Below are 16,475 nucleotides of genomic sequence, written 5' to 3' on the forward strand. Positions count from 1 at the left end.
CACAACTGATTGGCTGAAACTCATTCCGAAGGAAAGAAATTCCACAAATTAACTTTTAAGAAGGCACACCTGTTAATTGAAATGCATTTCAGGTGAAGCTGGTTGAGAGAAACCAAAGAGTGTTCAAAGCTGTCATCAAGGCAAAGGGTGGCTACTTTGAAGAATCTCAAATATAAAATATATTTTGATTTGTTTAACACTTTTTTGGTTACTACATTATTTCATAGTTTTGATGTCTTCACTATTATTCTACAAATTGTAAAAAATAAAGAAAAACCCTTGAATGACTAGGTGTTCTAAAACTTTTGACTGGTAGTGTACATGCACGTATTACCTCAATTACTTCGACACCTGTGCCACCATATATTGACTCTGTACCGATACCCCCTGCATATAGCCTCACTATTGTTGTTTTACTGCTGCTCTTTAATTATTTGTTACTTTCATCTCTTACTTTTTTGGGGGGTATTTTCTTAAAACTGCATTGTTCGATGTGACAAATACAATTTGATTTGATATACTTTGTATCCCTCATTTACTCAAGTGTTTGCATTATTTTAGCAGTTAACTGCATGTTCATCATCAATAATTTGATTGCTGTATATTTTTAACCATGTATAAAAACAATTAAGTATATATATATAAGTATATAAGTATATATAATACATATTTAGCAGTAAAAATGTATTAAAACGTGGTGCAAACATCTCACTCCAGTGCATTCATCTTCAGAGGGAAAGAAGGGAAAGGCTGTTTGGGTTCTCTTGCATGAAATGTTAGATAGGTTCAATAAATTAGAATTGACAGGAGGAATAAAGCCTAAGTTTATACCTTGTGAAGTCCCTCTTCATAAAGCAGCTGTAAAGATGATTGACCCAGCAGCCTTGGTAATAGATGGAGAGGCTGGCATATTTACTCAGCGCTCAAACCATCTCTAGTTAAAGAGAGAGATTCACCTTGTCAGCACCTGAGGGCTTCTCAGGAGTGACTGACTGCTGGCCTCCTGACACACCTCAAATATTGGTTTACTATACTGTACCTGGTCAAGCAAGGAACCCTGAGAACAAGGGAATTCCAACACCGCAGGTTTGCCAAGTACAACACTTCCAGGAAGATCACGCACAATTCAACTTATAATTGTTTTTTGGTGGGAGGGGGGCACATCCACCACCACCCCACTTCAGAGGACAAAAATAACTTGTTATTACATTATGTGTTTTATATGTATAGAACCAGTCGAAAGTTTGGATACACCTACTCATTCAAGGGTTTTTCTTTATTTGTACTATTTTCTACATTGTAGAATAATAGTGAAGACATCAAAACTATGAAATAACACATATGTAATAATCATGTAGTAAGCAAAAAAGTGTTAAACAAATCCAAATATATTTTATATATATAAGATTCTTCAAAGCTACCCGTTGCCTTGACAGCTTTGCACACTCTTGGCATTCTCTCAACCAGCTTAATGAGGTAGTCACCTGGAATGCATTTCAATTAACAGGTATGCCTTCTTAAAAGTTCAATTATAGAATTTCTTTCCTTCTTAATGCACTTGAGCCAATCAGTTGTGTTGTGACAAGGTAAGGGTGGTACTCCGAAGAACAGCTAAAATAAGCAAAGACAAAATACATTCCATCATTACTTTAAGACATGAAGGTCAGTCAATAAGGAAAGTTTCAAGAACTTTTAACGTTTTCAGAGGAGACCGCGTGAATCAGGCCTTCATGGTCTAATTGCTGCAAAGACACCACTACTAAAAGGACACCAATAAGAAGAGACTTGCTTGGGCCAAGAAACACGAGCAATGGACATTAGACCGGTGGAAATCTGTCCTTTCGTCTGAAGTTTTTGGTTCCAACCTCTGTGTCTTTGAGGCTGTGTAAGGGCTATTTGACCAAGAAGGAGAGTGATTGGGTGCTGCATAAAATGACCTGGCCTCCACAATCACCCGACCTCAACCCAATTGAGATGGTTTGGGATGAGTTGGACTGCTGAGTGAAGGAAAAGCAGCCATGCTCAGCATATGTGGGAACTCCTTCAAGACTGTTAGAAAAGCACTCCAGGTGAAGCTGGTTGAGAGAATGCCAAGAGTGTGCAAAGCTGTCATCAAGGCAAAGGGTGACTACTTTGCAAAACCCTTACGCACCACTGTACTTTGTATACCAGGGTTGGCTGGCCTTCTCTAGTCACTCGTAGGCTCAGTCACTGATATACTTTTATTTACAAAGCCATTTTGGGTTTACTACCTTTTTATTTGGGAATTTTTATTGTTCAGCAATGTGGTGGGTACTCTCTTCCTTTGTTGGACTTTATCCTGCTAACTGTTCCAAATGTCCGAACTGAATTTGGTAAAAGGGCTTTTATGTACTCTGCGCCATCGTATTGGAACGCCTTACAAAATACTTTTAAACTGGAAGAACTTGTCCCGATTGGTATTTTTAAATCCCTGATGAATGATCTTGAGACTGATTTCCTGACTTGTCAATGTTTTTAATTTGATGTTTTTTGATTTTGTTTTACTCTTGTGAATTCTATGGTTTTTACTAGATTACTAGTTTTTCATGTTGTTTGTCTGTAATTTTTGTAATGACTTGGTGCTGCCTCTCTTGGCCAGGACACTCTTGAAAAATAGATTTTAAATCTCAATGAGCCCTTCCTGGTTAAATAAAGGTTAAATAAATAATAATAATAACTTTGAAGAATCTCAAAAATATTTCAATATGTTGAACACTTTTTTGCTTACTACATGATTCCATATGTGTTATTACATAGTTCTGATGTCTTCAATAGTATTCTACAATGTACAAAATAGTAAAAAGAATGAGTAGGTGTGTCCAAACTTTTGACTGGTACTGTACATTCTACACATAAGGCACATTTCTTTTACATAGTAGTTATATAGCAAAACTATAGGTATTTGATATACACTGAGTATACAAAACAATAAAGGACACCTGCTGTTTCCATGATAGACTGACCAGGTGAATCCAGGTGAATGCTATGATCCCTTGTTGCTATGAGCCTTGAGACAATTGAGACATGGAGTGTGTATGTTTGCCATTCAGAGGGTGAATGGACAATACAAAATATTTAAGTGCCTTTGAATGAGGTATGGTAGAAGGTGCCATGCACACTGTTTTGTGTCAAGAATTGCAATGCTGCTGGATTTTTCACACTCAGTTTCCAGTGTGTATCAAGAACGGTCCACCACCCAAAGGATATAAAGCGGGAAGCATCGGATTCAACATGGACCAGCATCCCTGTGGTCATGTTGTAGTCAGTCCATGTCCCAATGAATTGAGGCTGTTCTGAGGGCAACTCAATATTAGGAAGGTGTTCCTAACGTTTAGTATACTCAGTGTCGACCACATCTGGATAGATTGTTCTTAAACACATCCGGTATACATTACATAAACGTGTTTTCAATCTATTTTAAAACTATTACAAATCATGGGCTTTTAAAAACGCACCCCTCAGCTCCTCTGAGCCCATATCACCTCTCTCCATAAAAGCATATATTTTTCAACTGAGCTGTTTCACAAGAATTCTGAATCGAATAGTATCCAGATTGTAGGTTAAAGATTCATATTTTTAATAAGAGTATTATATTGTTGACTGACTATGGCTTTCCCAATCTCCCAGCAATGCCATTTGTAGGCTTAGTTTTAGGTAAATGTTTTTTTTGCCACTCCTGAAACTTGAACCAGAAAAAAGCTACATAGGGGGCAATACCAAAATAAGTGGTCTAATGATTCTGTCTCTTTGCAGCAAAATCTGCAGAGCTGAGATGGTTACATTTTCAACAAGTCCCTGATTGAGTCTGTAAAACCAACATGTTTCAAGCAGACCACCATAGTCCCTGTGCCCAAGAACACAAAGGCAACCTGCCTAAATGACTACAGACCCGTAGCACTCACGTCTGTAGCCATAAAGTGCTTTGAAAGGCTGGTAATGGCTCACATCAACACCATTATCCCAGAAACCCTAGACCCACTCCAATTTGCATACCGCCCAAACAGATCCACAGATGATGCAATCTCTATTGCACTCCACACTGCCCTTTCCAACCTGGACAAAAGGAACACTTATGTGAGAATGCTATTAATTGACTACAGCTCAGCGTTCAACACCATAGTACCCTCAAAGCTCATCCCTAAGAAAAGGATCCTGGGACTAAACACCTCCCTCTGCAACTGGATCCTGGACTTCCTGACGGGCCGCCCCCCAGGTGGTAAGGGTAGGTAGCAACACATCTGCCATGCTGATCCTCAACACTGGAGCCCCCCAGTGGTGCGTGCTCAGTCCCCTCCTGTACCCCCTGTTCATCCACGACTGCATGGCCAGGCACGACTCCAACACCTTCATTAAGTTTGCAGGCGGCACAACAGTGCCTGATAACCGACAACGACGAGCCAGCCTATAGGGAGGAGGTCAAAGACCTGGCCGGGTGGTGCCAGAATAACAACCTATCCCTCAACGTAACCAAGACTAAGGACTACAGGGAAAGGAGGAACGAGCATGCCCCCATTCTCATCGACGGGGCTGTAGTGGAGCAGGTTGAGAGCTTCAATATCCTTGGTGTCCACATCGCCAACAAACTAGAATGGTCCAAACACACCAAGACAGTCGTGAAGAGGGCACGACAAAGCCTATTCCCCCTCAGGAAACTAGGGAGATTTGGCATGGGTCCTGAGATCCTCAAAAGGTTCTACAGCTGCAACATCGAGAGCATCCTCACTGGTTGCATCACTGCCTGGGACGGCAATTGCTCGGCCTCCGACCGAAAGGCACTACAGAGGGTATTGCATCCGGCCCAGTACATCACTGAGGCCAAGCTTCCTGCCATCCAGGACCTCTATACCAGGCGGTGTCAGAGGAAGGCCCTAAAAATTGTCAAAGACCCCAACCACCTCAGTCATAGACTGTTCTCTCTACTACCGCATCGCAAGCGGTACCAGAGTGCCAAGTCTAGGACAAAAAGGCTTCTCAACAGTTTTTACCCACAGGCCATAGGACTCCTGAACAGGTCGTCAAACGGCTAACCGGGCTATCTGCATTGTGCCCCGCCACCCACCACCCGCTAACCCCTCTTTTACGCTACCGCTAGTCTCTGTTCATCATATATGCATAGTCACGTTAACCATATCTACATGTACATACCTCCTCAATCAGCTTGACTAACCGGTGTCTGTATGGAGCCTCACTACTTTTATAGCTTCACTACTGTATATAGCCTTGCTACTGTTTTTCACTGTCTTTTTACAGTTGTGTTTATTTCTTCACCTACCTATTGTTCACCTAATACCTTTATTGCACTATTGGTTAGAGCCTGTAAGTAAGCATTTCACATTTGCACCTGTTGTATTCGGCTCACGTGACAAATAAACTTTGACTTGATTTGTATGCCCCATACACAGTGCCTTTGGAAAGTAATTCAAATCAAATCAAACTGCCTGATCTCGGCCCCTTTTCCTGCGTATTTTCTTCAAGCAATAGGTGTGGATCTGGGCCTGTTCCAGTGAAAGCAGGATATCCTTCTCGTCAGACTCGTTAAAGGAAAAAGTTTCTTCCATTCACGATGAGTAATCGCAGTTCTGATGTGCAGAGGTACTTCATAAGAGATGGTAGCACCAACATTATGTACACAATAAGTAAAAAAATAAGTTTCACAAAACGCAAAAAAACTAACTGAATAGCACAATTGGTTGGGAGAATGTAAAACATCAGCCATGTTCTTCGGCACCATCTTCAAAAGTCAGACACCTTGACTTCTTCCATATTACAGCCTTATTCTAAAATGGATTAAATACATTTCTTTCCTCATCAATCTACACACAATACCCCATAATGACAAAGTGAAAACAGGTTTACACATTTTTTTAAATAGCTTATTTGCATAAGTATTCAGACCCCTTGCTATGAGTCTCGAAATTAAGCTCAGGTACATCCTGTTTCCATTGATCATGAGGTGCTGACTTGCTGCACCCTCGACAACTACTGTGATTATTATTATTTGACCATGCTGGTCATTTATGAACATTTGAACATCTTGGCCATGTTCTGTTATAATCTCCACCCGGCACAGCCAGAATAAGACTGGCTAACCCTCATAGCCTGGTTCCTCTCTAGGTTTCTTCCTAGGTTTTGGCCTTTCTAGGGAGTTTTTTCTAGCCACCGTGCTTCTACACCTGCATTGCTTGCTGTTTGGGGTTTTAGGCTGGGTTTCTGTACAGCACTTTGAGATGTCAGCTGATGTACGAAGGGCTATATAAATACATTTGATTTGATCATCCTTAAGCTGTTTCTACAAATTGATTGGAGTCCACCTGTGTCCACCATCCACCATTCTGTCTCCTATCAATAATTTAACTTTCGGTGCCAACGAGGAGGACACAAGAAAGTAGTCAAGACAAATAGCTTGATTAAGGCTCCTCCATGTACATTTCACTAAGTAAGGATATTTAAACCTCCATTTATCCACTAGTTCTAAAGTGTCCATGATAGTTGTGATCTCTTTAAGAGCAATAGTTTGATAGTTTGTAGTGTGATTTCCTTTACGGTACATTGAAGTACTTAAAACTCTGTTATAATCTCCCAACATACTTATAGGATCGTATGTTGCTTGTGAGCTCGATAAATTGTTATAAATATTTTCAAAGAAGTGTGGATCATCATTATTTGGACCATATGAGCAAAAACTGTTTATATTCCAATGGCATATTTAAAAGGATCCACCTTCCTTGCGGATCAGTTTAGACAGTTTGCACATTCGGATCAAAACGGTTGTTAATAAATATCATTACCTCTTTAGAATGTTTTTGCCCATGACAGAAATACATTTCTACCTCCAAGTCTTTTTTCCATACAACTTCCTCTGTAGTTGTAGAGTGAGTTTCCTGTAAACAGTAAATGTTATATTCTTTCTCTTTTAGCCAGGTAAAGAATAAGCGTCTTTTTTATGATCCGCTTAACCATTCCAATTATAACTAGCTATACTAATTTCACCACAATGAGATAAACATTTCAATTATACTTACCATAATATGTGCTTGTAAACTTACGATTAAAAAGTACCACGATGATCAAGAATCCATAATGCTGTACAACGATATATGCACTGCTAAGCACACTGTAGCTGCAACTGACAAAGAAGACTTCCAATTGTCCTCCAATATCCCACCCGTTACAGCCTCTCCCCCGTACCATTAGGCAGTTGTGGAAAAGGAGCCCAAATGTCAAACTTGAGTAAATGTAAAGATTTAGAGGTCGACCGATTATAATTTTTCAACACCGATACCGATACCAATTATTGGATTATTTATTTGTGATAATGATAATTACAACAATACTGAATGAACACTTATTTTAACTTAATATAATACATCAACAATCTATTTAGCCTCAAATAAATAATGAAACATGTTCAATTTGGTTTAAATGATGCAAAATCAAAGTGTTGGAGAAGAAAGTAAAAGTGCAATATGTGCCATGTAAGAAAGCTAACGTTTAAGTTCCTTGCTCAGAATATATGAAAGCTGGTGGTTCCTTTTAACATGAGTCTTCAATATTCCCAGGTAAGAAGTTTTAGGTTGTAGTTATTATAGGAATTATAGGACTATTTCACTCTATACGATTTGTATTTCATATACCTTTGACTATTGGATATTCTTATAGGCACTTTAGTATTGCCAGTGTAACAGTATAGCTTCCATCCCTCTTCTCGCCGCTACCTGGGCTCAAACCAGGAACACATCGACAACAGCCAACCTCGAAGCATCGTTACCTATGCAGAGCAAGGGGAACAACTACTCCAAGTCTCAGAGTGAGTGACGTTTGAAACGCTATTAGCGCGCACCCGCTAACCAGCTAGCCATTTCAAATCGGTTACACCAGCCTAATCTCGGGAGTTGATAGGCTTGAAGCATTGCGAAGAGCTGCTGGCAAAACGCACGAAAGTGCTGTTTGAATGAATGCTTACGAGCCTGCTGGTACCTACCATCGCTCAGTCAGACTGCTCTATCAAATCATAGACTTAATTCTAACATAATAACACACAGAAATACGAGCCTTAGGTCATTAATATGGTTGAATCCGGAAACCATAATTTCGAAAACAAAACCTTTATTCTTTCAGTGAAATACGGAACCGTTCCGTATTTTATCTAACGGATGGCATCCCTAAGTCTCAATATTGCTGTTACATTGCACAAACTTCAATGTTATGTCATAATTACGTAAAATTCTGGCAAATTAGTTCGCAACGAGCCAGGCGGCCCAAACTGTTGCATATACCCTGACTCTGCTTGCAATGAATGCAAGAGAAGTGACACAATTTCACCTGGTTAATATTGCCTGCTAACCTTTCTTTTAGCTAAATATGCAGGTTTAAAAATATATACTTCTGTGTATTGATTTTAAGAAAGGCATTGATGTTTATGGTTAGGTACACGTTGGAGCAACGGCAGTCCTTTTTCGCGAAAGCGCAACGCATCGAATATATGCAACGCAGGACACGCTAGATAAACTAATAATATCATCAATCATGTGTAGTTAACTAGTGATTATGATTGATTGTTTTTTATAAGATAAGTTTAATGCTAGCTGGCAACTTACCTTGGCTTCTTACTGCATTTGTGTAACAGGCAGGCTCCTCGTGAGGCAGGTGGTTAGAGCGTTGGACTAGTTAACCGTAAGGTTGCAAGATTGAATCCCTGAGCTGACAAGGTAAGAATCTGTCGTTCTGCCCCTGAACAAGGCAGTTAACCCACCGTTCCTAGGCCGTCATTGAAAATAAGAATGTGTTCTTAACTGACTTGCTTCGTTAAATAAAGTTGTAAAAAAATAAAAAAAATAAAAAAAAAATCGGCAAAATCGGCATCCAAAACCACTGATTGTTATGAAAATTTGAAATCGGCCCTAATTAATCGGCCATTCCGATTAATCGGTCCACCTCTAGTAAATATACCTTAATAGTAAAAGTGAATGTCATACAGTAAAATACTACTTCAGTAAAAGTCTAAAAGTATTTGGTTTTAAATATACTAAAGTATCAAAAGTAAATCATTACAAATTCCTTATATTAAGAAAACCAGACGGACAGATGTTCTTGTTTTTCTAATTTACAGATAGCCAAGGGGCACACGCTAACACATCCTTTACAAACAAAGCATGTGTTTAGAGATTCAGCCAGATCAGAGGCATTAGGGATCACCAGCAATGTTTTCTTGATAAGTATGTGAATTGGACCATTTCTATCCTGCTAAGCATTCAAAATGTAATGAGTACTTTTGGGTGTCAGGGAAAAAGTATGGACTAAAAAGTACATTATTTTCTTTAGGAATGTAGTGTAGTAAAAGTCGTCAAAAATATAAATAGTAAAGCAAAAGTACAGATACACCCCCACCCCAAGAAACGATTTAAGTAGTATTTTTACTTAAGTACTTTACACCACTGCCAGAAGGACATGTCCAGGAGAGGTGCATCATAATTGAGAATTAGCCAAATATCAGAGATAAAATAAGAAAAAAAAAAAGAAAAAAAAAAATTTGAAAAAATGAAGAGACAGAGAAAATAACTTAAGGAGTATTGTAGCCAATAAGACCTAAATTAAAAACATACAGTACCTATATAACAGCAAAAACTTGGAACATAATGCTAATGATGCTAATATCTAGTAATATTAATAGTGCTCTTGGGGACCTTCAATGCTGCAGATGTTTTTTGGTACTCTTCCCCAGATCTATGCCTCGACACAATCCTGTCTTGGACAATTCCTTTGACTTCATGGCTTGGTTTTTGCTCTGACATGCACTGTCAACTGTGGGACCTTATATAGACAGGTACGTGCCTTTCCAAATCATGTCCAATCAATTGAATATACTCCAAATCAAGTTTTAGAAAGATCTCAAGGATGATGAATGGATACAGGATGCACCCAAGCTCAATCTTATTCAAGTTGTGCTATGTTTTATTCAAGTTTTAAAGTTATGGTGACAAATCATGCATTCAGATTCTTGCATAGATTGTAATGGACACATGATGTGTGTAAAATACTTTTTTGAAGGTTGTACGGATTATGATGAGCTAATGCTAAGCTATTTGCCAGCTATGTGTGGCGCCATGTTTGTTGACATCATACAATGCATTCTGGTTGTCACATAAGCGTCTATCAGACTAAAGATGTTATAACAAAACAAGGTTACTACTATGGTGCTCTCAAAACTAAAGGTCAAATCATGACGTCAGTGATCTTCAGGTCGGAGCTCTAGAAAGATGCCTGAGTTCTTGAGTTAAAATTCCGAGTTGGATGACCGTTCAAAAGGATTTTTGCCAGTCAGAGCTAGTCCCCCCCAGAGTTCCCAGTTGTCTTGAACAGACTGAAGTCAGAGATTTCCGAGTTTATATATAAATCCCCAATCATAGTAATGTTTGCCTCATATCCCATCACATCATATCCCCCCCATGATACCTTCCCCCATTTCTACCCCCCCATTCGACTTACAAATCACAATACCCATGAAGAGATGCATAAGAATAACTTATAACAGCCCTTGACACGAAGGGTTGTTTTAGTGAGGGTGGTGATTCTATATAGATCTCACCTCTGAGTCTTTAGAGAAGCTAGAATAGCCAGGGTGAATCTGTGACTCATACACACAAACACCGAGCAAGCTCATGCACACACACACACATGCAGGTCAACAGCTCTCAGAGGTACGCAAATGTAATCAAATTAGCTTAACTACAGTGAGTATGATGCTTTGCCTCTTAATTTAGATCTACTTTAGACATGAAAGCATACAATTTGTGTGCCTTGAGTAGTTTAGGATCAAAGTACATAGCTTGTTTGCTTTTGTAAACATTTAGAAAATGGCTCTGAAATTACACTATTGTTAGTGCATTTTATCAACGTCATGGCTTGACAAGTGTCAAGTGGATAGTGCTTCAGACTGCCATAAGTAGGAATAGGAATGACCTAACATGTTATTAGTTTGCATTTAATTACACACATATGGTATTACGGGTTAGTGTTGCCATCTCTAATTGTAGAAACTTGCCAATGTCATTTGCCAATCACAACAGAAATGATTTATATCATTAAGTCTAAAATAAAAGCAATTATCCAATCCACAGCCATACAGGAAAAATAAGTCAAATACCAGAACTCCTTTCTTTCAAGCGTGTCAAGATATCTCAGGAAAACATTTATTCATATCACAACCGATATTGCCACTAGCCAGTGCTTTATGGCTTTTTTTGTTCCTACACCCCCACCCCACCCCCGTGAAGATGGATGATATCAATCATGAGTGACCCACACCTTTGGCACATTTCATTTGATGCCCGGCACTAGGTTTCTATGATGCACAAGTCCAGATGGGAAAGAGGGAGAAAAAACAAGAACTTGTGATTGAGTCAAGTCCCATTCCTCTATTACTTATTTGGAGTCCAGGCGAGGTATCAGATACGAGTCAGGCAACTAGGATTGCAAGTGCAACATGGCAACAACACTTAATATGGCAGAAGAAAATGAAAATCTTCTAGAGCAAACATATGACATCGTTCACCCACCAAATCTATGTCTCTGTGTCAGCAGATGTCACTGCATTGTTTGAATGTTGGCAGGGTTTCTAGACATATGCAAGATACAAACAAAAGCATGTTCAAAACCGTACCTGCGTTGTCTGGTTGGAATTAACTGCACCAGTGCACAACTGCCACTCTACATTATCAACGTCAAAGATACAACCTGTCACGCCCTGACCGTAGAGAGCTTTTTATGTCTCTATTTTGGTTTGGTCAGGGTGTGATTTGGGTGGGCATTCTATGTTCTTTTTTTTGGGGCCGGGTATGGTTCTCAATCAGGGACAGCTGTCTATCGTTGTCTCTGATTGGGAACCATACTAACTAAGGTAGCTTTTTCCCACATGGTTTTTGTGGGTAGTTATTTTCTGTTTAGTGTTTGAACCTTTCAGGACTGTTTCGGTTTCATTTATTCTCTTGTTATTTTGTATTAGTGTTCAGTTCAATAAGCAAACATGAAGACTTACCACGCTGCGCTTTGGTCCGACTACTCTTCTTCAGACAACGAAAACCGTTACACAACCTCACAAATTAACCCTTTCAATTCATGTTAGTCAAGATGGTAACACATCCACTTGAAAGAAAATTCAAATGCATTTACCAATTCTACAGCACAGAACAATCCAGGTCTTGCATGCTCTCATTGGTTTTTGTCGAGCAAGTATTAATCAATTCCCAGCCTTTTTTTCCAGCTGACATTATCAGCTGAGGTAGAAGGTGATTGTCAATCACTTCATCTTCTAACTACCTTCAATGTGTTTGATCCATTTGTCTAATTTGTACGTGGATGTGCAGGATTGAGGAAGCACCTATACAACATGTCTCAGATCATATGTGTACCCCAGTCTAGACCTTATTGTCAGAAAGTCACCCAGATATCTTATAAACCCATAAGTCTTTGCAGCTTAAAAGACTAATGATCCGATGCATTAATAAAGAAGCAAGGCATGACTGGTCATAACCAGTGATGTAAAAAAGAAAATGGTTTATAGGTCTATAGTGCTTCAGTAATTAAATATCATGTCTCCTTTGTCTGCCAGCGAGGCTGGGAAACAACAGGTTAAATGTAGTCTGCAATTAAAGCACTATCAAATGATTTTTCCTTTCATGGCTGGTGATAGATCTGCAGAAAGCACCCAACAGTGAGAAACTGTAATTTACAGCCTGTCAATACATCTCATCAGCAGGATCTCACTCTCCTCAGGTGGAAAATAACAAGGACCAGACAAAGAAATCTGACTGTCTTCTGAGACACAAAGGCTTTGATGACTGCTTCTACACCATTTTGGTCATGAAATAACAATCTACCATGTTAAATAGGGACATTGTGTCATTGTCAGTTATGTGACTGCGAGACACATGGTTCTGTTGTGCTGGGTTCTGGGGGACGTTATCGTGGTACAGTTAAATCATCTGACTTCAATCCATGCTGTCCAGCATGGGGTGTGATCTTCCTCTATCCCTCAGCCCCGGTTTAATTCAATTGAAGGCCAATTATTGACTGTTCTGACTGAGGCTTTGAAATCCCCTTCCATTTTATTCACACAGAGTATCTTCAGGTGTGGGCCTTGTTTTGCCCACACTGCATCTGAATGAATGTACACAATATTGTTTACTTTCTTGTCACTGTCAGAGAGAGTCATTTGATATCTTTGGTAATCAAATCTTTTGGAATTCTCCTATAAGCCACATCGGTTTTTCTTCAAACAGTGCTGTTAAATCTTTCTCTCTGTGAGCTTGAAGACATTTGTAAGATGTTGATGTTATTGGTCTGATCAAACAAAATGTGTGATGTGATTTGCCACAGACCCAGAACTCTAACAAAACCCCCTAAAAGCTCTCACAGGATGTGTTTCACACTCCAACTATCTAACCATTCTAAAAACATCTGTGGGACATTCATTCATACTAATAACCAATGAGGGCGAGCCAGGCACTGAAATAACTGTAAGGGCTGGAATGCAAGTTAAAAACGTACGTAAGACTGAGCATTACCAGTGATGACATGGTCTTCACTGCACAAACATGCCCGTCCTGCAACAATGGGAAGTGGGGGAAAACCCAGCCATACAAAACAAATCAGGAGAGTTCGATACAATGGAAGTCAATGCTTCCCATGTGGTTCCAGGTTAAATGAGGCAAATTTAAACTGTCACATGGTTCCGTATGGGATTACTGGATTATGTACATTTTGTTTGGGTGCAAATGCTTCAGTAACTTTACTGAGGCATGTGCTTTAAAAAGAGTAACAACTTATTTATGCTCTGATTCAAGCAAGGCCAGTAAATTTGCAATCCAATGAAAGTCTATAACTTTTTTGCTCAACTGCTGAAAAAAACATTTAATTGTCAGCTGTTACGGAGCTGCCCTGTGGTGAGGGATTTTTTGCACTCAGATCTCTCAAGTGTTTAGTCACTGTGCTTTTATTCAGGCTGCAGGGCTAAAGAACATGTTCGGCTATATAGCAGACTAGCAGTACTCTCATAGGTATTCTAAAGCATCTATAAAAATCACCGAAGCTGCTTTCTCCCCGTTGCTCCAAAATATTGGTAGATCGATACTGTAGCAAATATGAAAGTAAAACTGGATGCAAATGTTGTCAGGATAATCCAACTAACATGGATGAACAACTGCAATATGATGATAGTCACAGTGCTAAGAGTGTCTTACTGAAATAGGGATTAACCCATTGATATGTTGTGTCAGACTTTCTGTACATCCTGTGCTGTAGAGTGAAAAACATACCATTGTGAAATATGTCACTCACTTTTAGTAATTAGCCCCGACAGACCCTGAACCAGCAAAAGGACATAAGAGGGGAACTTACTTTGAGTATTCTTCATTGTCCCTGTCGCATCTTGCGTCCTTATGCTTTTCCCAGTCCTTCCCATGCTTGCAGGTGGTCAAAAGAATGATATCTTCCCCATTGTGAATGTGATACAAAGCATTCCTGGTTTCTGAACCAATACCCGTCAGATATCTCTTCCCTTTGAAAACCAGTAAATATTTCCTTGATGGAGGGACATTGTTGAGTGTCAAATAACCCTTGTCCCCTCCTTTTTGAGAATGGTCTTTTGAAAACAAAGGAATGGACACATCAAAGTGTGGCCTAAAGTTATCCATATCAATGCTGGCTTTGGCTAAAATGGCCTGGCCAATATCAAAGCCCAGTTCCTCTGTGTAAGCGGGCCAGGTGCCAGAGTAAAGGTTGAATATGAGGTGATTCCTTCCGTCGTTCCATGTAGGGAGGCTCTGTATTCTAGCCTTGACATTGTGAATGTACTGGCTTGACAGCTGGTCCCGGTCCAGAGTGTCAATGCCCAGCACAAACAGACAGGCCTCGTTGACGTCTGTGGTGTGGAACCGGGAATCCTCGACAGCTGTCAGGATCTTCTGGTAGCTCTCAGACACCGTCTCCCCCTTCAGCAGGGGGTAGACGTACACCTTGAACCCCCTCTGGCAGCGGCTGAAGTCGAAGCATGTGTCCATGCGGCACCTCTTGCTCTTGTAGATGTTGTTACGGACCTCCCGTCTCTCCCGGGGAGAGGTGTGCTGGTGGTGGAGGAGAGGGCTGTCCTCCTCCTGCTCTCCGTCCTCCAGGTAGGTGTTGAGCGGGTGGATCCACTCAGGCCAACGCTGTCTGGGTAGGCCAGGGCTCAGGGCGACTCTGTACAGTTGCTGGTGGTGGCTTTGGTGATGGAACTCCCCAATCTGCAGTCCCCACAAGTAGGCAACCAGAAGAAGACAGGCCCCTAGAGACACGAGCAGGTACCTCTTCTTGGCCTGCATGTGGACAGTAGGGCTGAAGGTGATGGGAACCAAGGCAGGAGAAGGAGCAGGGAGAACGTGGGGGTCCACACTCAACCCACGGGGATCACTCTTATCCACAGGTAAGCATGCTGCTGGTCTGAGTCACTGTGTGCACAGGATAGAACAGAGTGCCTGATAATCACACTACAGCTGGACAATATACATGCAGAGACAAGAGATGCATTGGTATCACTGACAGTGTTTTTGCTGCATGTTTTGAAACCAATCAATATTCATCTTTCTGATTAGAATCAGTTGCTCAACACCAAAGTAATCTCCTTCAGACAATTTCCCACCCATCCGCAAAAGTAATAATAAATTAATATAGATCACTCATCACCAATTCCATTCAATCACCAATCCCATTGAAGAAAAACCAAACGTTTATTCAATTAAGTCATGTATCTGGGAAAACATGTGTCCTACCTTTTTGTAATGAACACCTGTGGTAGACTACTTTCTGTTTTTGAAACTTCCAGCATTGATTGATTCCCTCTCATCAGGATGAACAGTTGATAAACACGATGTAAATACAGCATCCTAAATTATCCTAATAGCTTTTGGGACACTTAATTAACAAAAATCATGCATTTTTGTGAGGATAAGAGTCATTGGAAGCCATCCGTTGCAAAGTAACATTTTTCCTTACCTAGAATGTGGTTGCCTACGTTTACGTCAACATATCCCAGAGAACTCATCCAAAAATACTGTTCTTTCATTCTCAAGGGCCTCTGGCTCGCACTTCTTGAAGAACATGTCATCACTTGCGACAGAGGTCATTTTCCCATATGGGAGGCCCGCTAAAACGTTTATTTTTATTTTTTTATTGTTATTATTCTTAGTGTAGTCTCATTTCCATAAGGGACCCCCCCACCCACCCCCATAAGACTTACTTATATAGGCCTACCTATATTTTCTGTATTCATGCAATTCTATAGTGGTGTTTACAACGGTTTGCTCACGCTGTCATCTTTGAGTGTGTCGGAATCCTGCATAAAAGTTTCCATGGAGAACACTTTAGTTTCCAAAGTTCGCTCTCAACGGGTGAATCCGAATGAGTGAATCAAGACCTGTCTC

The 16,475-nt window shown here is 40.2% G+C and overlaps 1 protein-coding gene across 1 annotated transcript in view; it reads right to left on the reverse strand.

Annotated features, from left to right (window-relative positions):
- LOC115107751 (exostosin-1-like) overlaps positions 1–16,274 on the reverse strand; it is a 306,697-nt gene extending 290,423 nt beyond the window's left edge. Inside the window, exons 1-2 of the mRNA XM_029631363.2 lie at positions 16,048–16,274; positions 14,416–15,503 (exon numbers count right to left, since the gene is read on the reverse strand). Of these exons, the coding sequence (XP_029487223.1) occupies positions 14,416–15,377 (962 nt within the window). The 5' untranslated portion in view covers positions 15,378–15,503; positions 16,048–16,274. The remainder of the gene's footprint in view (positions 1–14,415; positions 15,504–16,047) is intronic.
- Positions 16,275–16,475: the final 201 nt, after the last annotated feature.

The sequence above is a fragment of the Oncorhynchus nerka genome, linkage group LG24, assembly GCF_034236695.1.
Source record: "Oncorhynchus nerka isolate Pitt River linkage group LG24, Oner_Uvic_2.0, whole genome shotgun sequence".
Lineage (NCBI taxonomy): Eukaryota > Metazoa > Chordata > Actinopteri > Salmoniformes > Salmonidae > Oncorhynchus > Oncorhynchus nerka.